At 41.5% G+C, this 24,791-nt stretch overlaps 1 protein-coding gene across 5 annotated transcripts in view; it reads right to left on the bottom strand.

Moving 5' to 3' along the window:
- ap1b1 (adaptor related protein complex 1 subunit beta 1) overlaps positions 1-23,895 on the bottom strand; it is a 35,257-nt gene extending 11,362 nt beyond the window's left edge. Inside the window, exons 1-19 of one of the 5 annotated variants that reach the window (XM_015973026.3) lie at positions 23,815-23,895; positions 22,102-22,162; positions 21,057-21,162; positions 20,829-20,964; positions 16,567-16,812; positions 16,253-16,443; positions 15,904-16,125; positions 15,705-15,825; positions 15,530-15,625; positions 14,985-15,100; positions 11,013-11,178; positions 8,255-8,353; positions 7,497-7,756; positions 7,055-7,262; positions 6,887-6,907; positions 4,769-4,798; positions 4,554-4,691; positions 4,333-4,478; positions 2,362-2,491 (exon numbers count right to left, since the gene is read on the bottom strand). In XM_015973026.3, the coding sequence (XP_015828512.3) occupies positions 2,362-2,491; positions 4,333-4,478; positions 4,554-4,691; positions 4,769-4,798; positions 6,887-6,907; positions 7,055-7,262; positions 7,497-7,756; positions 8,255-8,353; positions 11,013-11,178; positions 14,985-15,100; positions 15,530-15,625; positions 15,705-15,825; positions 15,904-16,125; positions 16,253-16,443; positions 16,567-16,812; positions 20,829-20,964; positions 21,057-21,162; positions 22,102-22,138 (2,469 nt within the window). In that variant the 5' untranslated portion in view covers positions 22,139-22,162; positions 23,815-23,895. Of the gene's footprint in view, positions 1-2,361; positions 2,492-4,332; positions 4,479-4,553; positions 4,692-4,768; positions 4,799-6,886; positions 6,908-7,054; positions 7,263-7,496; positions 7,757-8,254; positions 8,354-11,012; positions 11,179-14,984; positions 15,101-15,529; positions 15,626-15,704; positions 15,826-15,903; positions 16,126-16,252; positions 16,444-16,566; positions 16,813-20,828; positions 20,965-21,056; positions 21,163-22,101; positions 22,163-23,519; positions 23,645-23,729 lie in introns of those variants that run through there. The other 4 variants (XM_015973028.3, XM_015973027.3, XM_015973024.3 and 1 more) reach the window with 4 other exon arrangements.
- Positions 23,896-24,791: the final 896 nt, after the last annotated feature.

The raw sequence follows: 24,791 nt of genomic DNA, 5'->3' as shown, positions 1-24,791 counted from the left end.
TACCAATTAACGTGTCTTTATTAGAGACCACCTCTCAAAGTAAGACGGGCAAGAGACTTGTTTTTACAGACTAAACATATCAAAACTCATTCATCTATAAAAAGCTTTTTCTGAAAGCATCAAAAAGAGATTCAAATAAAACACAAACAAGTGGAGGTCAGAAGAGTAGGACTTAGTAAATGATGACTGTTAGCATTAGAGCCCTGGAGGCTTCGGTACAAGACGTGAGAGCACATGTTTGTTTAAAGGAGACATCTGTAATAAGCAGCAGACAACACGGATCAGCCTGCTTTATAAAGAAGTGCAGTTCAGCCAAGGATGGGAGACGAAGGACTCATAAATAATTCATCCATGCAAGAAGCTGTAAAGCTCTCATTCACTCGTTAGGTCAATAGATTTGAAATGGTCTCCGACTTAAATGATTGCCTTGTGAGTCGATCTCTGTGGGGGAAAAAAAAGCTCTGGTGTTTCAGTTTCAGGAACTAGAAGTTAGCCGGAGGAGAAAATGGAAGGATTTATAGTCTTACTCATTATTAATCCAGATTTTTGAACATCTCATCTCTGATTGGCTAACAGCAACACTACCACTGACTTTAAAACTATGTTTTAACCAACACAAGCATGAAGGAGTTCTGCTGTGTGGTAGAGTTGCTAATGCTAACAGTTAGCTTCTACTAGCAGACACGTTCTCTGCGGTTTCCTGGATGCTAAACCAACAGCCTTCCCCGTCATGAGCCAAGGTGGGTGAGTCCATGAATGTTAATTTACAGTGTGACGTAGATCTGTCAGGATTTTCTAATCCTTGCATCCCCTCGTCCATTTTGTTCCTGCGGCTAATGCAGGTGATAGGAGTAGAAGACCATTTCCTTCTTCAGCTTGCATGTTTTCTTCGAGTGGCCAATTGTATTTAAAACCAGTAAAAAAGGGTATCTCAGTGAACCTGGGCGGCTAAAAGGTGCAGCACTGCTAACGGACATTCAGCTTTCAAGACATTAAAGCTCTGAAATAAAGCATCGCTGTGTCCTTCACTGACCAAGAGGTCCTCATACAAGTGCAAAGAATGGATACTTCATTTGGAATATTTTTCCATGTTTAAATGTCACACTCCACTAGATGCAGCCAAGTTCTCAAGTGTGTGTTTTTATTTGAATATTTTGATTGCTGAAAAAGGCCCGCACATTATATTAAAATTCAGTAGATCAAATAAATAAATAAAACAAAAACAATGACAAAATCTAGAGATAATAAACAGAAGGACTGAATAAGTAATGTAGGCTGTCTTCTGTTGCACCTGCTCCGGCTAACCCGGCTAATCCACAAGGAAATCATTAAATGGTGATTAAGCATGAAATTTTAGAGAGAAAGATCATAAATGCTAATCAGCAGCAACAGTCATGCATTTAACGAGAAAGCTGATTGTGATGCTTCAAACCAATTAAAATGATGAGGAGTTGAGATCAACTGGTTCAGTTCAGCTGGTGATGATGTGCTGATTAGTCACATTGGATGTTTAACGCACATTTATTGGGCATGTCAAGATGAATCTGAGATGAGCCAGATCCAGATGTTTTGGGTTTACATTTACGTAAGCACAGAACAATTGTGATGCATTTTATCTGCTGTGTCCTTGCAGAAGAATTAATGGCAGCTGAACAGCCAACCAAGGGCACCGAATCGTGTCCCCTAAACCTGCTGATTTGATTATCCAAGATGAAGAGCTATGAAAAAAACTGTTCTGACATTTCTTTAAACAAATATGAAAGGGCTTAATGGCTCCGTGTGATAGATAAACCTAGGAACCGGCAGAACAAATCATATTTGGGAACCTGTCAAATCAGACAGCTGGTCCCATCAAAACAGGGCCAGGAGGCAGCAGAGTAGAAAGGTTAGCAGCACCACTGAGGCCTAGTTAGACAAAGGAGCCATGTGTCGACTAATGACTGTCCTAACCTCCATCATCCCTCCTCACTCTTATCTTCTCTCCACAGCTGCAGCCGTCCACCATTCTGCCCAGTTAAAAGGAACCACCCTGACCAGAACCAAACAGACACCAGCTGTTTTTTTTTTTTTTTTTTTCAAATAACCTTTTGAAACAGTCTGTCTTTTTCATATTTAAGCACAGCATGGGTGTATAAGAGCAAAGGTGCATTACAGATTGGCAGACTTTCAGGACACTGACTCAACAGTCTCACTCTTGCGTAACAAATCTCTATCAGTCATCATTTCTCCGGTTTAGACCGACATCCGGTAATTTATCCAAGTCGCGATACTATGGAGTCAAAATTAAATTAACTGATTAAACATAAAACGTCTAAAGTGATTTGTACAAGAAGCGGCACAAGCACAGAGGGGATAATTCACCTGCAGGTTGTTGAGTGGATCCATCTTCATAACGGGTCCAACAGTATTCAGGGGAAGGGCCACCTCAATGGTCTGGTTTGGGCTCAGAGGAGTTAGAACCTGGAGAGGTCCAGCTGGAGCGATGCCAAAGCTGCAGAGAAACACAAAGTGGATAAAAGGGTCAAAAATCTGTTTTTCAAATGGTGACTAGACAGTTGGCACTTTTAGCACCCCCTAGTGCCCGTTTGTAGAACCAAAAGCAAATCTCATCTCCTTGCTGTGCGTTCAACATTTTTACACCTTAAAGGGACTTTACAGACTTTTGAATTTTTATGCTCGTGATTGCCCCCTCAGGCCAAAAGCGTAACGGCAGCTTCAATAGTAGGCTCGTGCACGAGGCGTGCATGCTGTACGTGCACACTCCTTGACAAAAATGACAGCTGAGACAGTCCTGTGTGTGTGTGTGTGGGGGGGGGGGGGGGGGGGGGGACAGGAGAACGCGCAGCTAATTAAATGGTAAAATGGTAAATGGCCTGTATTTGATATAGCGCCTTCTAGAGTCCTGGAACCCCCCAAGGCGCTTTACAACACAATCAGTCATTCACCCATTCACACACACATTCACACACTGGTGGGGATGAGCTACAATGTAGCCACAGCTGCCCTGGGGCGCACTGACAGAGGCGAGGCTGCCGAGCACTGGCGCCACCGGTCCCTCCGACCACCACCAGCAGGCAACGTGGGTTAAGTGTCTTGCCCAAGGACACAACGACAGCGACAGACTGAGCGGGTCTCGAACCTGCAACCTTCCGATTGCGAGGCGAGCACTTAACATTTATGATCTTTCTCTCTAAAATTTCATGCTTAAATAATTTGGTTCTGTACCTTTCTCTTCAGCACAGCCGACAAAGGTTTATGATGGGTCAGTCCTCCTGCATGCTCAGATCATTCCCTTCCCTTGCTTGGAAAGTTGTTCCAAAACGAAAGTTGAACCCACATCTTTTTTATCTGTGAATTCAATGCCGTTCGGCGAGTCTCAAATAAAAATTTGGGCATCTTACGGAAAAAAATATACCATTAATGTAAAAAAGAAACTCCAAATAAATTATGTTCACATCCAGAATCGGACCCAGGTCTTCTGCATGGGAGTCAGACATCTTACAAGGTGAGCTACACTCTAGTAGCATTGACACTCTCTGTAACTTTTATATCCTTGACGACACCTGAAACAACGTCAAACCAAAGAACGGTTCGAAACGAAAATGGCTATTTTGTTGCTAATTTGCAGGAAATATCTAGAAGAAAGTTCTACAGAAAGTAGCTAAGCGTCCTCAGAAATGTAGCTAGCTTTGTCACTAGGCATTAGGAACAGCGACAAAGTGGCACTACCTCACTCTCTGCTGCTAAAGCTACTGATAGCAAATGCTACGGGCGATGCCTGAGCGTGAACGCGCATGAAGCAGCCTGCTCGACCCGAGCATCTCTCTTTTTCTGTGATCTTACAGAAAAACAGGCAATCACAGTAAAAATGCCAGGGCTCATTCTACAGGACCAGGGCATTGCAGTAGAATGCATGTAGAAGAAATGTATTATTTCTATACATGTTTGGGCTGTCAAACTTCCATAATATCCCTTTAATCCAACAGCTGAAACGTCTCCCAGCCCTCATTAGTGTCTACAGGAGTGATTCATCACTAAATTAAACAAATCAGCTGTGCTCATGATCTAAAACATGCAGGAAACGTGCTGGAAGCAGACTGTAGTGCCAGATATGTCAGCTCATTTTATTCCATTTCCAAGTCCACTAGACCGGACCGACACTCCAAAGTTGCAAATGAGGTATTCTGGCCAGAGGGCTGTGGGGGTCTGAGTGACACTTCATTAAAGGGTCATTTTAGCACATTTTAGCTCAAGAAAATTATTTAAAAATATGAACAAGTTGCAAAGTATCCCTTTAAATGAAAATAGCTGTAAGATAAAAGCTCTTCCTACCTGTTTCTGTTGAACTGGATGGCAAAATCAGTCATGACGCTCATCGCTTTGTTGATCAGGGTCATCTCCATTTGGATGATTCCGGCCCGGCGGGCAAAAGTGCCGGATATTTCCAGGCCCTTTCCCTTCATGGCTGGGAGCCAAACCTAAACAGAGAGGCTGGTTTTAAAAGCCACCCATGATGAACTCCTTTAGGGAATCATTCCAGCACATGGACTCACCGTTTTGGGGGGGTTGTAGGCTCCCATGGGCATCCCAACTCCACCTCCAAGATCAAACAGGTCATCCAGGCCGCCGCTAACAGGAGCGCTGAACGAGGCTGGCGATGCGGCTGGAGCAGCACCAAAACCAGCTCCCATCTGTGGGTCACAGAGAACACGTGAAATGGTGCATTGCATTAGCGATGAAGGCCTAAGAAAACTAGAAAACGACTTACAGCAGAGCTTCCTCCAAGGTCTCCGCCAAGCTGAACACGAGGAGAAAGGAAAAGAAAAACTCATTGTGAACAAAACATCATAAATGAATAAAAGTTGATGTTAAAACTACAGGATCTTCTGAGGGGGTGGAGGAGGATGAGAGGAGGGGTGGTCTGTAACAAATAACAGTAGGGAGATGTCTGCAGACAAACCCAAGTGATTGGTTTCATTCAAATGCAGCTCGATAACTTTGTCTTTAGCGTTTTAAAGACTAAAAACAAAGATCAAACCTAAAGAGAGACGGAACACTGGAACCCTAACTAGATGGAGCAGGAAAACAAGCAGAGCAACACAAAGCTACCGAGAGGACATGGGACAGCAGAGGGACAAGTGGTGTTGAGCTCTAGGCTGATGCTGGCCTTTACTGGTCCAGCGTGCTCCTCCAGGACCAACCTCAGTGGGGCTGTAATCTGGGGACGATGAGGACTGATGTGGAACCTGAGGTGACCGAGTGTCCGAGCGCAGGGGAATGGGCAGCTGATCAGAAGATGAACGATCCAAAGACAACAGAGATGGAGTGAGACTTAACATGATAAATGTCACGACAATATGAGATGATAGTGTATGGAAACTACGGGTAAGTGAATAAAGAGCCCACGCTGTGCTGATCGTATCACACGGGCTTGTGCGAGTGCAAGACTCTACGAGAATCTGTAGGAGTTGCGTTCTCCTGGTCTTTAGAACACGTTTTTATAGGCACCACTTAACAGACGCTTTGAGTTCGTCAACGTAACGACAAGTAAGGCTGAATGATTTTGTGAAAATTCATCAGATTGATTCACTTCCACGCAATAATCACAACGTACAGTAATATTTACAAACATGACAGGAAATGCCATCACACCATCACCACATGAAAAGTTATTACTCAAATAAGCACAAAAAGCGCTGCGCTAACACCATATTTACCTCAACTCCACAAAGATAGTTTCTTGGTAATTCCCTTTCCCCTGTTGCAGGAAGCGGGCAAATGAGACTCGGCCACTAAATGAGCAACGGCGACAGATAACCACAGCTATGACCAATATATACAGTAGAAGTGCCACAGAAAAAGAAAATTACCAATTAAAAATAAATAAAACTATATCCCGCTGCAAACTCAAGCATCAGGGTCCCGTAACCTCCACAGCCGCTCGCTGCTGTTGCTGTAGCTCTTCTAAAACCTTGAGATAACCCTAGATGTGTAAAATATTTATATAAAAGGTCAGGATCAGTCACGATCGCTGCAAAAAAATTTTTTATGAAATAAATACCTGTTTTGACGATTACAAGATCACATCGTTTAAAAAAATTAATGAATCGCAGTTTCTATTGAAAAACGAAGATTGTTCAGGCCCAATGACCAATAATCTGACTTTTTAAATTTGTGCCAGAAATAAAATTGTCATCGAGACATAAAACAACTCCCAAGAGAGTCAGGAGTTTTGACCCTTCACCAGACGGTGATCATTAGGAAAAAGCTGGAACATTTAATGACAATAACGAAAATGTATTTCAAAGATGTTAATTTATGCGAGTTCTATCAGTAGATAACCATAAAAGACCAAAAACAATGACAACTGTTATTTGTAACGGGTTACATATGAGGGCATAAACAAAACACCTCCATAGCACCCTTTACACATCACCTCCCCGCCTGATCGTATCTAGAAGACTTGGAACAGGAAAAGGAGGACTGAAATAGTGAGATGGTCCTAACAGACTCATCAGCTGCCGTTTTCATGGTGATTTCAGTGACGCGACGAGAGTAGAGTAGCGTCCCACCCTGTTAACATTCTCTGAGTGTACACAGCTTGTAGGCGGCTCTGACCCACTTTTAATTGTTACATCAACAACACTCTTTGGCTGGGTGGACTGACCAATTAGAGCAGACCGGGCTGTTAAAAAGAGCTTTTAAGAGACGAGGTGACAAGGGGGGGGGGGGGGGGAACGGCAAACGTGCTGCTTTTGCTTGATGCTATTCTAGTAGAATCCCAAAATAACTCCACTGTTACAAAAGCACTGTCTGGGCTCTTTTAGATGAATATTTAGAGGATGGGCTTAAATGACTGGTAAAGATCATCCCTCCTTGTAGTTACCGGCTCAGACTCCTCCCCCATCTGCAGGAGCAGCATATTAAACAAAGAAAGAACACGCAAGTTCAAGAAAAAATAAAGAATGTCAATTAAAAATAAATAACAGTTATTTGGTTAAAAAGCTGCTTTAGGTAGAAGAGTTAATCAAACTGATGTGTGTAGAAAACACACCAGGCTGTCCAGTCCTCCTCCGAGGAGGTCCATGGCTCCCAGCTGCATGCCAGAGGTGGGCGGCGGCGGTGGCCCAGTGGTGGCAGGAGGCGTCAGATCAAGATTGAGAAGGTCACCGAGGAGGTCTCCCTGGGATGGGATCACAGCAGGTGGAGCATCAGAGCCCCCAGCAGCAGAGCCAGTGTCTGGGCTCTCCAAACTCTCCCCTCTGGAAGAAATGAGGAAAAAAAAATGAAATTAATTCATAAAACACACACATTTACAAACTGCACAATCATTTTGATTTGATTAGCCATTTACACAACTATCCAGCCACCTAGAACAGCTACACAGAAGGTTTAAATGAAACAAAGTCAAACAGACAAGTCCACATATGTAAACACAACTTTCTGCCTGCACTGGAAAAGAAAAATAAATTAAAATAAAAACACGTATGACTCACAATCCAGTACTGCCCGGGAGCCTCTTGTGCTGAACACCCCGGCTGCCCTCAACAAAGGCACTGGGGGGTTTGTGGTAAACGGAGGCCAGAGTACCAATGTGGCAGATGAGCTCCTCCAGCAGAGTAGGCTCAATCAGATCTGTCTCCTCGGAGATCAGAGGCTTCTCAGCCAGAACCACCTCCTTGGCAGCCACAGGATCCGTGGACAGCAGACGCCAGTAGATGTAGCCTCTGTCCCTCAGGTCTGGGTTATCAGAATCCTGCAGGAAGGCGTTTAACAGTGAACTGTTAAATAAAAACTTGATGTCGAGACTTTTTAGTGTAGAATTGAGACACTGGGGCGCTGGGATTTGGAGAATGCATGAAGCTACGTGCTACTGCACACTTTTGTTAACAAAAAAATAAGTAACATTCACACATTTCATGGAGTTTCAGCAAAAGGAAAGTGAGCTTAAAAGCCGGTTAAAAAAAAATGTCCGAGTAGAAGAGTCCTCGTGAGCGATGATGGAAGATTTCACTCAAATTTCAGCTTTCTGCCAACTTTGTTGAAGCACCAAACAGTTTTATCCATCAACTAGAAAAAGAAACAAATCCATCTCCCATCTTTTCAACTCAAATCCTAACAGACGTCATGGCTATCTGTGTCAGATCAAGACAAATGACAAAATAAATGAATAAAAGTGTAAAGGACAGATCAGACAGCTTAGTGTGTACGGATAAAACCATTTATGAGCAGAAGATTTGTCCCCCCCACCCACCTGTGTGGCGAGGCTCAGAACCTGCTGCACCAGCTCCTGCGTCTCTGTAGGCTTTTTCAGGAACAGCTTGACGATTGCCGTCAACAACTGCAACTGCACCTAAAGGTCACAATGAAGGAATAAATCAAGTCAACAGCCACTCATGTGTATAATGTTTAAGACTGTAAATGCAGCTTTGTTATGATCTTTAAAAATACCCCTTGGCTAAACACGGTTAAACACTGTTTTCATATTTAAGAAAAATTTTTTTGGTAAAACGGATTTCCTTCTGCACAAGAAGGGAATGGACAATTATTTTTCATGGGAATAACGTGATAAATTAGCCATTTACCTCACAGGGACAGTCTTTTATGGGTTTAATGCCTCTTGTGTGACTTGCGTCATTAAAGAGCAAGTCACCGCCAAGTCAACGTTTTTTGCTATATAAATGGGTGTCTAGTCGTACTGGAGACATGTTTGGTCAATAATTTGGCACTTTGGTGCTTCTTGGTTAAAATTGAAATATTCTGCCTAAAACTGTCAGTGTTCTGCCCTCTTCAGGTAAAAACACTGCACTACATTTTAATTTAAATCTGCCATCTATTGGCTAAGAGGTCCCATATGATGTCACAATGCCGCTGTGAGCCTGTGTGTGTTAGTGTATTTGTTATGGGCTCCATCTTCCAGTCTGCCAGGCAACGCCTCCTTGTGGTGCATTTTTAAAACAGGAAATGAATGTCGAGATGGACTCTGGTATGGGGTGACAGTTGCTCTTTAATCAAGTTTGACTCAAACTGAAACAGTTTTTTAAAAACGAGTCATAAAAGGGGAATTAAACTGAATATTTCTAAAAAAGTGTTATTATAAATGATTATTTTTAAACATGAATATTTACTCATTGGATTTTTTTTCTCTTTCAAGCCATTTAAGCATTGCTGTATTTTATCTACAGCATCCAAACTTTAAGTCAACTAGGGTTGTCACGGTGTGAAAATTTAACCTCACTGTTATTGTGACCAAAATTATCACGGTTTTTGGTATTATCGCAGTATTTTTGTAAACATGTTACATTTTCAGACAACTAAATAAACCCTGTATATCAGGAAAATATTGTCCTCAGTTTGTGTCTAAATTTTGCCTAAAATGTGTTATTTTGTAATTATGTTATTTATTTGTTTACATTATTCCCCTTTAGTCTTTAAAATACCAATATTTGCCCATAACTTCTTATTTTTGTCTGTTTGATGTCATCATTTTAAAAATATTAGATCAGATGATACTCAGTACTCAAGTAGCCTTCTAATCAGATACTTTTTTACCCTTACTTGAGTAATGTCATCAGGCAGTAATCATTGTTAAATTCAAAATTATTCTCGGAGAGAGACCAACCTTATCTGCCCCTGGGAGTCCCGTAATGCATACCAAATATGGCGGTGTCAGCAACGCGGTTTATATGCAGGTAGCGGTGCTGCGGCTGCTTTATATAGCGACTCGTTGCATTCTCCCTCAACCCAAATCCTCGGATCACGCATTTTAGCTAAAACGCTAACGTTAACTTGCCTTGCGTCGACTGTAGAGTTGCGGGTGATGATCACGCAGATAAGTCATGAGAGGAGACATGAGCGTTGCTGCCTTTCACAGACACTTTTTCTGCACGTGCTGCAAACAGGATAGCCGTCTTCTATCAGCTGTCCCTCGCCATTCTTCAAATATCCAAAAATTGCCCGTACTTCCGACTTTGTCTTCTTTGAGGGATAATAAATGTCCTGAGTGCTGCCATCTCCTCCTTTGGCCATTACTTCAGCTTTAGCTTCAAGAAAGTTTTGGCTGTAAACAACAAAGTGTGCATGTGCCGCAGGCAACTTCAGCAGATGATACGGTGGCTGGTAAGGGTCACCGCGCCTACACCGTAGCCACGGTGATCCGAGATAATAGTTTTTTTTTAAACTAGATGGTTATTATTATTGTCAACTTCTTTACCGGGTTTTACCGCTACACTGGTTACCGTGACAACCCTACTGTCAACAGTAGCTACGTATGTGAGCCAAATTTCTGCTATCCGATTCAAATCTTGGTTGATCGGAAATCCCAAATCTCTGTTTACGTGGACACTAACTGAAATGATCCGATCATGACGCGAGTTTACATACACCAATCATTGTCAGATTATGTAGATTGTGCAGAGTTGTCTTTCCCAGAATAAAATTGTAAACAAACGTTATCTTGTCCGCACATCTTTCCCTTCACATTTTATTTTCATAATCTCTAGCTTTGTCCGTTGCCATACGTTTTTTTTCTCCCGTTATGGACCTTCGTCACATTTTTACCTGTTTGCTTTTGTTTTTACTGATTGCTTTAAGCTACAGGCTCAGCTGTACGTAATGCTACAGTTCCTCTAACTTCCATTTAACTCCCGCCATGTTTTTGACTTGTCCCGATTGTCTGCAAAGGTGGAAAGACGTCACGTCGAAGATGCACACATGCACAGCAGGCATTTTTGTTTTACTCCAAGAATCCGAATCAGTGTGTACGTGGATGTCAATCGGAATGATCGGACAAAACCACCTCTCTCAAAATTGAATTTCATTCCCATCAGTCCGCAGCAGATCAGAATATTCCAATTGACATGTTTACATGAAGAATTTTGGATCTGATAGGGCATTCGTTCCGATTACTTGTGCCCGTGTAAACGTTGCCAGTGATTGCAAATTATAGGAGTAGTAACTGATTAAATATTCTTTTTTAAACAACAACAACCCCTGTGAATGACTAAACACACCTGAGTGCTTTCATCATGGAAACCCTCCAAAAAGCTCTCCAGCAGCTCATCAGCATTGTCGATGCGCTCGGCGTACTCTCCCACAATCCAGATCATGGCAGCGCGCGCCTCCGGCTCGTCCAGTGAGTCAAGATTCTCACACAGGGTGGCAATCACGCTCTCATACCTAAAAATGGTCACACAAAACAACATTAGAGTAAAATTGAACAGATAAGAAAAATGCGTACGTTTGGAGGTGGAAATAAGCTGAAATTACTGCAATTTCCCTAAATATGCATTCATTTATTTTATGCTAAAACAGGAAAAATGGACAGCTTTTAAAACCAGGTACTGACTAACTGTCTGCTTTCCAGCATAAAAAGCCTTTCATAGCAAACCCAAAGCAACATTAGCATTACTTTGAACTTGTGCTTTCTGGAAGCCTGAGAAATGCAAATGTATTATTTAGTTCTCTTTAGTCTACAGTTTTAGCCTTTTATGCTAGCTTCTAATGCACAATGCTCTTTGGAGCGGTTGAGGTACAGTACGTCTGATCTACATAAAAATCCATACTAATTACTAACCCCATTTACATAATGGTTTTAATAAAAAATCTGCTGAGGCACAAATGTTTAATTGGTAGGAGAGAGAAGAGCTCGACTATATGGTGACTCATTTAGCTCAAGGCGTGAACCATGTGGAGCTGGAAGCTTTGCAAAGCAACTCTCTTAAAGGCTCACGACTCTGGGGTGACAGTGTGTGCTGCTGAGCAGGAACTTTCTGTCTGGCACATGAATCCACCCCACAGAAGAAGTCACGCTGCAGCCAAATCAGAATGACCTTTGACCATGTGTAACTGTGGCAAAACATCTAATTGTGTAATGCAAACTAATGTTCTTGTTGGAGAACATTTGGTGTGCATTTTTGGTGGAAGGAAAATTAAAGCAAAATTTTTAAATTAAATTTAAGCTATAATTTCCAGCTATTGCCTGGAACCAGTGCTAACCACGTCGCGAACGTGGGATTAGCCATCCAGTTACCATTAAACTTGCACTTCCCCATGGCGCAAGCTCCCACTAGCTTAACCAGCTAATGTGCTCATCTAAAAATAGCCCCCTATAACAACCAACTGAATGTGTACAGTTCCGTTTATGCCAATATCATACACAAAAAACACTTAACACTAGAAATTCACGAAATTTTTATAGAAATAAAAGAATCTTGATTATTAGGTCTTTGGTAATTTAAGACCTTTGGAAACTGTATTTAAGGATTTGTAATTTTTAAGGATTTTTAAGGCCTTAAATTTGGAAAAGCAAATTTAAGACTTTTTAAGGACCCGCAGATACCCTGAGAGAGGAGTTGGTGGAAGAAAAACGTATCACTTGTCTTATCAAAATATCATACACTACGAATGGAAATCCTGGTCATTAATAACAAAAGAAGATGGCCAGAATGATTCAATACAAGTTTTATTTTGAAATAAACCAGATGCACCGCACAGGTAAAACTCACTTCCTGCCTGGCTCACGTAAATTCTTCAACTTCATGATGTTTATTTTTATGTTTGTTTATTCATTTAGCAGACGCTTTTATCCAAAGCAACTTACAATCTATAACCTATAGGGCATGTTGTGATCTGTAGGGGAAAGCGGAGTAGCCGGAAGAAACCCACGCATGTATGGGGAGAACACGCAACTCCACGCAGAAAGGCAGCAGCCGAGTTTCGAACCTGCAACCTTCGTGCTGCAAGGCGACAGCGCTAACCGCTGCTAACTAGGGCTGCAACAAACGATTATTTGGATAATCGATGAATCGGATGGGGTCTCGACACGATTAATCGGTTAATCGGATTACATAGGGACATTTTTAAAAACTGCTAGGGAAAAGTTATTTCTCTCCTTCCTTCACTTTATTAAACACAACATTATTAGAAAACAGTTCAATAGCAGAAAAACAACATGCCATCACCTAAATTGTCTTATAAGGTGTATAGACAGAGACCCTAAGCTACACCTATCTGTGACCTAAAATGCTTGGTCCAAGTTAAACAGCTTAAAGAGCAAGTCAACCCCTACCAGAGTCTAACTCCACTCCCACTTCATGTTTGAAAAATGCAACACATGCTGTTGCCTGGCAGACCGAGAGGGCGGAGCCGCTAACAAATACACACACACTCAGGCTCACGACAGCATTGTGACATCATAATGTACCAGTTTACATCATAGCATACTTCTTAGCCAATAGCGGTGGCAGATTTAAATTAAAATACAGTGCAGAGTTTTTACCTGACAACGGCACAACACTGCCAGTTTTAGGCAGAATATTTAAATTTTAACTAAGATGCACTGAAGTGCCAAATTATTGACTACACGTGTCTGCAGCACGATTAGACACTCATTTATTTAGTTTATCAGCAAAAAAAAAAAAGTTTATTTGGGGGTGACTTGCTCTTTAAGGGCAATTCTTATGTTTTGTTTGATCTCATCTGTAGACATTTATTATAATCGGGGATGTCAAACAACTAATTTTTAATGTAATTAAACATAGGCTGTGAATTAATCAAAATTAATCATTTCCAAAAATGACTGAAAAAATACCAAATAAAACAAAAGTAAATGAATGCCATCCTCCTTGTGATGATGCCCTGGGCAACTGCCATAAAGTCACATCAAGAAATGCTGCTGATCATTCCAATGATCCCAAATAGACTCACATTAGGCCACATGAAAGCAACTGAACCCAAAAAAATATTAACCAGTATATAACTGCACTCTCGCACAACACAACAGTTAGGACTCCTCCCTCCCTTTTAAAAGCGTTTTCGCTTCTGAGGACATTATGGTTGTAAAACAACATGTTAGTAGTCTGGCCCCGGTGTGATCAACCAGTTTCTGCGGGAATGTGACGGCGGAACCGGTTTACAGCAGCGCGAGTCCCCCCCCCCCCAACCTACAAACGTTGCAGGTAACAAATGTCTTCGCCTGATTTAACTGAAAATGCTCCCAAACTTTAGAAGTTTTTACTTTTTTTGGGTCTCGCTGCTTCTGCCATGTTCCTCTTCCAAACACCTGCCGGCTCTCCGGTCTGCACACAACGGCGGGCGGGAGGGGAGGGGACTTTTGGAAGAGTTGTGCAACACAACGAATCAATGACGCAATTCGTTGCAAACGCTTTTAGTAATCGATTTTCATCGAATTTATCGATTCGTTGTTGCAGCCCTACTGCTAACCACTGCGCCTGTGGATGATGATCCACATGTGGCATCCAGAAAAATTAGAAACCATATGGAAAGATCCTGCAGCTCTATACCCGCATCTGCATCGCAGCCAATCCGCATTCATACTGCACTCTTGTAAATGAGTCTGTACTCATACATTTTTAGGCTTTTATTCTGAAGGGCATGTTTTGTTTTTGCTGATGGCTTTTTCTGGACATTGATTTTGTTACTGCTCTTGAGTTTTTGCTTATGACAGAAAGCCTCAGTGGAAGTTTGTGCATGGCAAACACCTCAAGCCACTCACTCCAAACCCTCAAACAATAAGACTGAAGCTCTGATAAGCCCCTCCCACTGAAACTTTCAAATTCAAAAACCTAAAGCAGAAGCAAAATCACGTTTAACAAAAGTAAAGAGCTGCAGGCAAAACCAATACATACTCTTCAAAATAAAAGCCTCAGTTTCAGTTAAGCTGAATTTGTTTATTACCAAAAAGATGGGTCAAAGAATAAAATTATACAAATATAATTTTGAAATCTTAATATTTACTTATGAATGAGTTTAATTTGTTTTTAAGAGACATTTTTTGTTTTGTAATTGACACCTTCGCTTCTGAAATGTTTTTCTTGTTGCTATATTTGAGTATATTTTGAATAACAACTTTTATTTGGTTGATACTTTAGGCACAAATTGTATCCCATACAAGATCTTTGAATTAGTAACTGTATAGAAGTCTTTAGAGCGTGTTTAAATGACTCGTGTAGGAGGAAAATTACTTGTTTGGGTACTTGCGGAAAATGTCCTTGATGACCACAATGGCTTCCTGCACCACGTAGTTGACCTTGGTCTGTATGAGATCAAGGAGGGTGCTGACACAGCGCTCTGCTGATTGCTAATAAGCGGGGGAGACAAACAGAAAATAATCACTGAAGTCCTTGGAATTAAAACAGGGCACACATGGAAATAATCTACCCCCATACCAAAGATGTCACAGCACGAGACTAATTTCAGAAAAAGAAAAGCAAGAATATATATTTAGGATTATCTTCACAGTAAAATCTCACCTAAAATAAATTAAATTTAGTCATGTTCAACTGGATGATTAAGAAAATGATGACTAAGCAATTTATACCTGAAATTAAAATGCTGATAAACTGAGGGAATGTTGTTAGGAACAGAGCCACCTTGTGTCTGAAGTGGCGTCTTACTGCTGAGCATTCAACAGACTGAGATTAATTAGTAGCATATATGAGCACTAACATAAACCTTTGCCTCACACCAGCTACAGGAAACATGTGACCATGCGGCCATCTCCACCCACCTCCACTTTGATGGCACAGCGGCCAATGGCCCTGACCGCTTTACGCACAAAGTCCACATCCACCTCAGTGGCGTACTCCTTCAGCTCAGCCAGCACCTGCAGGGAGACACAGATAGCCGTGTTACAAACATCACCTCTTTAGAGAGAACTCTGGTTCTAGGAGTCAGCGCGTCACCTGAGCAATGTTAGCTTGAGATGCAAGGCGAATCATGATGTCTAGCTTCTCTAGTTTGACGTAGATCGGGTCGTTGTACTTGACAAAGAAAACCTTCATTTCATGTTTCAGGATCTCTGGGCTACAAGACAAATAAATGAGAAAAATGAATAAAAGAATGATCAGAATAATTAAAGCTAGCAAAGAGATCCAGACTCACCGCCTCTGCACAATCAGGTTGATGTTCCTGAGCGCCACGTACTGCAACTCCGGCTCGGCAGACAGGAGCGTGACCAGCGGGGGGGCCAGCTTTTTCAGCAGAGTGCCGTAATAGTCCAGATCTTTGGGGAGCATTTCCATGAACTTCATTAAAACTTTAACCGCCGACAACACCACTGCAGAGTTGGCATGGGAGAGCCGCGGGGTGACGCGTTCGCAGATGCTGGCAAATGTTGATCATATTGAGGGGGGGGGGGAGAGATGAAAATTAAATAAAGCCCCCAGGGGAACATAAACCCTCTTACATGTGGGAGGAGAAAGCGTATTAGCAACAGCAGCAGGTCTCCTACCTTTGGGACTCGCGGTCATCACGAGGAGTGTAATTAGCCAGACAGTCGAGAATAAATATCTGTCCCCACTCTGTGCACTCATTAAGAGCTGTCAGCAACTTGTTTATGGTCTGGGGGTTTAGGTCCATCAGGTTACTGTTGGGATGAGACTCTGCAATCTCAGACAGGGCAGCCACAGCATTTGCTACAACCTAATGAGGAAGACAAGAATTCTGATAAGAGTAACAATAACCGTGTTCAAAGTTAATTAGGCAGAGCTGTAACCAGCTGTGTCACATAGAACAGCCGTTCCTAGCATCCTAAGGGAGTCATACCATGGGGTTGGAGTCCGAGATTAGATCTTTAAGAGTGTCCAGGAATCCTTGGTCTTCCACCAGCTGGGCGTTGATGTCGTGAAGCTTTGCTACGCACACAGCGGCCGTCTTCCTCACATAGGGGTCCTCGTCCTTCAGACATTTTCTCAGCGGCTCACAGAGATACTCTGTGATCTTATCCACACGGATGCAGCCCATAGTGCGAACAGCGAGGGCCCGGATGAGAGGGTTGGGGTCTTCACAGTCCTATGTGGATCAGAGATGTCACAAGTTTTATCGTGAAATCAGATAAATTCTAGTTAAAAAAAAAAAAAAAAAAAAAAAAACACAGCGCTCCATTGGTCTGGTGGGCAGGATAATGCGAAGACTGTGACGGCTCGTTTGAAACGGCTTTGGCATCAACTTTGGACTATTAGACTTGTGCTTTTCTTTGAGTCAAGAGCAGATAGAGGTACTTTAGTCCTTTATTTAGAAAATGGGCTGCATGGTGGCACAGTTGTTAGCACTGTTGCCTCGCAGCACAAAGGTTGCAGGTTCGAAACTCGGCTGCGGCCTTTCTGCGTGGAGTTGCGTGTTCTCCCCATGCATGCGTGGGTTTCCTCCGGGTACTCCGGTTTCCCCCACAGATCACAACATGCCCTATAGGTTATAAATTGTAAGTCGCTTTGGATAAAAGCATCTGCCAAATAAAATAAACAAACAATAAACATAAAAAGGATGTATTTGCGTGTTCTTCAACACAGTATGGCTGACTGTCTCATTGACATCAGTAGTAATGAGTACGCCACTTTATTCGTTGCTCAATAGCAAGGCGTTCCCTGGCCAAGTGAGAGACATAGTCCCTCCACCGTGTCCTGGGTCTCCCTTTAGGCCTCCTTCTGGTTGGACATGCCCAGAAAACTTCACCAGGGAGGCGTCCAGGAGGCATCCTAATCAGATGCTCGAGCTACCTCAACTGGCTCCTCTTCATGTGGAGGAGCAGCGGATCTATTCCCAGCCCCTCCTGGATGACCGACCTTCTCACCCTATCGCTAAGGGAGAGCCCAGCCACCCTGTGGAGAAAACTAATTTCAGCCGCAATCTTGTTCTTTCGGTCACTACTAGGGTTGTCACGGTAACCGGTGTAGCGGTAAACCCCAGTAAAAAAGTTGACAATAATAACCGTCTTGTTATTTAAAAAACTTATCTCGGTGGGTTTACCGTGGCTGCGGTGTAGGCGCGGTGACCCTTACCAGCCACCGTATCATCTGCTGAAGTTGCCGGCGGCACATGCGCGCTTTGTTGTTTACGACCAAAACTTTCTTGAAGCTAAAGCTGAAATAATGGCCAAAGCAGGAGACGGCAGTGCTCAGGACATTAATTATCCCTCAAAGAAGACAAAGTCGGAAGTACGGGCATTTTTTGGACATTTGAAGAATGCCGAGGGACAGCTGATAGAAGACGGCTATCCTGTTTGCAGCACGAGCAGAAAAAGTGTCTGTGAAAGGCAGCAACGCTTCAAATCTCATGACAAATCTGCGTGACCATCACCCACAACTCTACAGTCAACGCAAGGCAAGCTAACATTAGCGCTTTAGCTAAAATGCGTGATCCGAGGATTTGGGTTGAGGGAGAATGCAACGAGTGGCTATATAAAGCAGCCGCAGCGCCGCTACCTGCATATAAACCGTGTCGCGGACACCCCCCATGTTGAAATGACGCTATGCATTACGGGGCTCCCAGGGGCAGATAAGAGTTGGTCTCTCTCCGAGAATAATTATAAATTTAACAATGATTACTGCCTGATGACATTTTCCCAAATCTGCAAAGCTCACTGGAAGGACACAAACCGAGGACAGTATTTTCCTGATATAGGGTTTATTACTCAAGTAAGGGTAAAAAAGTATCTGATTAGAAGGCTACTTGAGTACTGAGCATCACCTGATCTAATATTTTTAAAATGATGACATCATATAGACAAAAAATAAGTTATGGGCAAATATTGGTATTTTAAAGATTAAAGGGAAAAAATGTAAACAAATAACATAATTACAAAATAACACATTTTAGGCTAAATTTAAACACAAACTGAGGACAATATTTTCCTGACATACAGGGTTTATTTAATTGTGTGAAAATGTAACACGTTTAAAAAAATACTGCAATAATACCGAAAACCGTGGTAATTTTGGTGACAATAACCGTGAGGTTAAATTTTCACACCGTGACAACCCTAGTCACTACCCAAAGCTCATGACCGTAGGTGCGTGTAGGAATGTAGATCGACCGGTAAATCAAAAGCTTTGACTTCTGGCTCAGCTCTCTCTTCACAACAACAGACCGGTACGTCGCCCGCATCACTGCAGATGCAGCACCAATCCACCTATCCATCTCACGCTCCAGTTTTCCCTTACTTGTGAACAAAACCTCAAGATCCTTAAACTCCTCCACTTAGGGCAGGACCTCATCCCTGACTCTGAGAAGGCATTCTACCCTTTTCCGAATCAAGACCATGGTCTCTGATTTAGAGGAGCTGATTCTCATGCCAGCTGCTTCACACTCGGCTGTGAACCGCTCCAGCGAAAGCCGAAGATCACGTTCTGATGAAGCCAACAGGACCACATCATCTGCAAAAAGCAGAGACCTGATTCTCAGGCCACCAAATAAGATCCCCTCAACACCTTGGCTGCGCCTTGAAATCCTGTCCATAAAAGTTATGAACAGAATCTGTGATAAAGGTAGGGATGCACCGATCAGGTTTTTTGCTGCCGATCACCGATACCGATATCAAAGAATGCTGATCACCGATACCGATCACCGATACCGATCACGTGGATTGGCCAGAAATTTTCTACAACATTATAATGAGTGCTACAAACTACATAATCTGGGAATAAAGGAAATGTAACCTAATCTAAAATGGTCTGTATTAGGGTTGTCACGGTGTGAAAATTTAACCTCACGGTTATTGTGACCAAAATTACCACGGTTTTCGGTATTATCGCGGTATTTTTTTTTAAACGTGCTGCATTTTCACACAATTAAATAAACCCTGTAGGTCAGGAAATATTGTCCTCAGTTTGTGTCTAAATTTTGCCTAAAATGTGTTATTTTGTAATTATGTTGTTTAATTGTTTACATTTTTCCCCTTTAGTCTTTAAAATACCAATATTTGCCCATAACTTCTTATTTTGTGTCTGTTTGATGTCATCATTTTAAAAATATTAGATCAGATGATACTCAGTACTCAAGTAGCCTTCTAATCAGATACTTTTTTACCTTTACTTGAGTAATAAACCCTATATCAGGAGAATGTTGTCCTCGGTTTGTGTCCTTCCAGTAAGCTTTGCAGATGTGGGAAAATGTCATCAGGCAGTAATCATTGTTAAATTTATAATTATTCTCGGAGAGAGACCAACTCTTATCTGCCCCTGGGAGCCCCGTAATGCATAGCGTCATTTCAACATGGGGGTGTCCGCGACACGGTTTATATGCAGGTAGCGGCGCTGCGGCTGCTTTATATAGCCACTCGTTGCATTCTCCCTCAACCCAAATCCTCGGATCACGCATTTTAGCTAAAACGCTAACGTTAGCTTGCCTTGTGTTGACTGTAGAGTTGTGGGTGATGGTCACGCAGATTTGTCATGAGATTTGAAGCGTTGCTGCCTTTCACAGACACTTTTTCTGCTCGTGCTGCAAACAGGATAGCCGTCCGTCCGTCTTCTATAAACTCCCTCGGCATTCTTCAAATATCTAAAATATGCCCGTACTTCCGACTTTGTCTTCTTTGAGGGATAATAAATGTCCTCCTGAGCGCTGTCGTCTCCTCCTTTGACCATTATTTCAGCTTTAGCCTCAAGAAAGTTTTTGTTGTAAACAACAAAGCGTGCACGTGCCGCCGGCAACTTCAGCCGATGATACGGTGGCTGGTAAGGGTCACCGCGCCTACACCGCAGCCACGGTAAACCCACCAAGATAATATAGTTTTTTAAAAAACAAGACGGTTATTATTATTGTCAACTTTTTTTTTACCGGGGTTTACCGCTACACTGGTTACCGTGACAACCCTACCTGATCGGTTTGCTTTGATCTATTTTGAAAATTCCGATCAAAACCGATAGGGGCGCTATCGGCCGATTACGATCAAATGCCGATCCATCGGTGCATCCCTAGATAAAGGGTAGCCTTGGCGTAGTCCAACTCTTTCAAAGCCAAATAATGTAAATACTGTTTAACCTCCAAAGACAGAAAATGAAATTACAGCAGCGGCAAACTGAGATTACCTTCACAAAGGTGTTAACCGCCATGATGGCCATGTCCGGCTGGCTTTTGGCGTAGTTCATCAAGTAAAGGTAAACCAGCTTTTTCAGTTCCAGGTTGTCCGTCTGCATGCAGTTCACAACATCTGGAAACAACGCACTGCAGGAGGAAACAGTCTGTACTGTAACTACTGACCTCAGAACAGGAACGGATTAAATAATCATCAGTTTTTAGTAGTTCCACCTGCTCACCTGACATCTTTACCCACTGTCATTGATGCAATGACCTTCTTCACAGCCTCCTTCTTCTTCTCCTTCTTATCGCTGTTCAGCTCTGCCTTGAGCTCAAAAATCTCCCCTGAACAAACAAAAGAGGAAAAATAATTAGGATCTGGTTCTAGCATAAAGAAATGAGGAAGCGTACAGGATGCAGAAGCAAACAGGTTATAATACAGAGATCCATCAGAACACTACATAAATACAAAATGAGAGGGTTGCAATGGTCTTAAAAATGTGAGCAACAACCTCATAATGAAACCATCTTTGTTGTGCTTAGGTGCATCTGGCTGAAACTGATACACAATTAAGATCAGATTTTTATTGTAGAGTTGTGTTAACTGAACCTTATTTTATTTTGGAGGCTGCAGCACCCTGCCCATTGATTTTTCAGTAAGAAGCTGCAGAAAGGCATCATCAGACATTATTACTGCCAATACATACCGATTACATGTGAAATGAAAGCCTTTCACTTTTTATGTTTGTCAGTGAGCCGGGCTAGGTACTTACACTTAGTCTGAACATCCATGTGTGTTACAACTACAATTTTTGTCACTATTAAATACATCTAAAACAATTTTGGTTGCCATATTATTTTGTGATCTGTCAGATACACACATTTAATTCAAATCACAAACTGAAGTCGAAGAAACTTGTTTAAATCTAGAAAAGCCAAATGGCTTTAATCTGTGTTTTCTGAGCTGCGAGTTTCATCTCGTCATCGTGGGAATATTGCACGATAACCTACAAAGTGTTTACTAGTTTGTCCTGCTTTATCCAAAACAAGCTAAATAATAAATATGACTGTTAATACATGGCAATTATTGACTTAAATGTGATCCTAACCAGAGTTTCCCTGAAACAGCAAATCCTCGCATCACTCAACCACTATAATGACTGTTTGCACTATTACAAGCACATACTTAATCCTATACAAAGTATTGAATTATCAAACAACTAAAGCTTCTCACTCGGGTGTTTTAACACTCTATATAATTTAGCAACCTGTAAGTTATCAGACCTTTCTTTGTAGTGGTGAAGTACTTTGAGTCCGTCATCTTGGATCCAAACTGTCGGCTCTCCTGCCAAAGTTAGGAGAAAGTTAGAAGTCCTTGCACAAGTGGAAACTGTTATTATCAGAAGGGAAAAGGAAAAGCTAGAAGTGCAAACAAAGGGAAATAAAGGAATTTCCTGTCTTCTCCAGAAAACAGCCAGCATATTAGGAAAGATAACAATGGATTTTGCTGAGAAACCAGATCCCAACATGTCCCATTTAGATGAATGCTTTAACAAAGCCAACAACAACTCTGTTGGCCAACCCTGAATGCATTCTGCAGAGTATGTGCTAATGTGATGTTCATGTCTCACATCTCGACTTTCATTTGAACAAAACCTAAACAATCTTCAACAGTTTGTGTGACAGCATGGACTTTCAGATGCTGCACATGAATCAGAACTTGTGTCGAATTACACGTTTAAGTTTATATAGAAGTATAATATGAACCATTCAAAACATATACATAACATTAATTGGCTAACTGTCTAAATTCTTACAGCATATAACGCAAAATCCCCAAATACACACCGACAAATTAAAAAACTGAACACAATGAATCAGACACTTTTAGTAAAAATTGTAATATCAAGCCAACATGGGCCATAACATAGTATTTCAGAGTGCATGGTTCTTCTTTTAAGCGCAATAAAGTACAAAAACATAACAAAACATTAAACACTAGACTACAGCACATAAATAAAAATATTTTTATTTTAATTGTGTTTCAAGAACATGTTTCACTGAGTTATGTTAAGATATTTGACTAAATCTTTTACCCAGCAATGATATGTATCTTATTAAATACCTTCATAATTTAAGGGGGGGGGGGGGGGGGGGGGATCCTCTACAGTGTACTTTATTCATGTTTTCCCACTTTAACTATAACAGCAAAAGATGCGATTGAATATGCAAGAGTTGATATCCAGTGTTTGGTTTTAGATATAAAATAATTTATAGTTTTGGCTTCCAAGTCTTCACGTTTAAAGTGTCATTTTAAAACTCCTAAGAGGCTGTCAACATCTAACTGGTAGCTAACAACTAGCTTTAATGTAAAAGATATGAGTTCACACAACTGAGCAGAGGAGCTAGCGAATTCGGCTCACTTTTAGCGAAAATGCTTTTGAAAATAAACTGACAACACAATACAGACATTTCAAACTTAACTACAAACCAACAATGCAAATATTTAACACAAAAACTGACTTTAACATAATTTACTCAGTTCCCTAAAGTGGAGGAAAGGCTGCTAACTGACTAGCATCTTGCTACAATGGCATTAGCATCTAAAGTGAGTGCGGAAAGGCAGTTTACGTAACAAAAAATTAGCTTCAATGTTCGTAGACAAGTAAACGACTAGAGACGCTGGTCGACCCGTTACTCACGCATAGCTGATTGGCCCATTCTTGCATATTTGCAGTAGTTAAGGTAGATGAATGAATGCGATGCTAAAGGCTAGCGGCGCGGTTTGCCTGCTACAGTCCGCCTGTCAACGTCAGCCAAGCAGCTGAGACGTGACCTTCTAAAACGGGGCTTAAAGAAACCTTTGTCGGGACAGTTAAGCTCTTAATCTATCGGCCTAATTCAGACCTTACCCAGGGAATTAGCGTACCTTCTGGTGGTTACAGTGAAGCTCGCCGCACAGCGAGTTAGAAGAGAAAATCCCCACAAACACCTTACCTGCACAGGCGTAGTAGTAAAGAGCTCTAATGGCCTTCGTCTCCTCCCACTTCTAGCTTCACTTCCGCCTTTCTACAAATTGTCAGCAACGTCATCTTTCATTCACTTTTACCTTAGCAGCAATAATTCTAATAAAATATCATTCATTATTATTTGTACAAACTGGTGCATTATTGTATTACATTTAACAAGTTTTTATATTGTTTTAATTTAAATCAAATACTAAAAGCCCCTCTGAACATAATGGAAGCCTAATAAACAAGAAAGTTTCTTAACAGCTTTTTTGCATACTTCCAGGAGAAAATAGCAGCAATCGACTCCCCACAATCTAAATACAACATGCAAAAATCACAAAGCACATCTTTAAACATCAGGAGAGAAATTTTTATTACAAGAACAAGTTGAGAGCATTTTTTTGTTGAAATAAAAAACTGAAACATTGCAGTATTGCTATTGCATACACACATAGTACACAATGTCAAGCGATCTGTACATCCTATAAAGAAAATGGCATCAGATGGACATTCTAACCTCGCCGTATGAGGTTGAAGACATGAGACTTTAATTTCATTTCCAAACTTGTGCACAAAAATACATATTCTATTAAAGTCACAGTTCATGATCTGAACCAACAGTGAACCAAATTTTTAACCAGGTGGAACAGCTTAAGTCAGTTAACGAAATAATCAGCTCCTTATTTGTGTTGCTCCAGCAAGGATGATAAATAATGAATGAGTTGTGACACTGAACATTTTTTTCAGTTAAGTGTGAAAACTAATTCCCTCTTGTGGCTTAATTTATTTATTTTTTGACAAATTCCTAATTAATTATGGCTCCTTCTAACAAGAGTAAACCAGTGAAACTTTGGTTGTCTCACATTGATGGATTCCCCTAAACACTTATTCACTTAGTATATAAAACGCAGATGTCACCTGAGCCAGCTGAGAGCTGATTTCATAAATAAATAAATTAGACCA

Source organism: Nothobranchius furzeri, chromosome 17, assembly GCF_043380555.1.
Source record: "Nothobranchius furzeri strain GRZ-AD chromosome 17, NfurGRZ-RIMD1, whole genome shotgun sequence".
In the NCBI taxonomy this organism is placed as follows: domain Eukaryota; kingdom Metazoa; phylum Chordata; class Actinopteri; order Cyprinodontiformes; family Nothobranchiidae; genus Nothobranchius; species Nothobranchius furzeri.
Note: the sequence above shows the minus strand (reverse complement) of the source record. Positions and strands in the feature narration are given on the sequence as shown.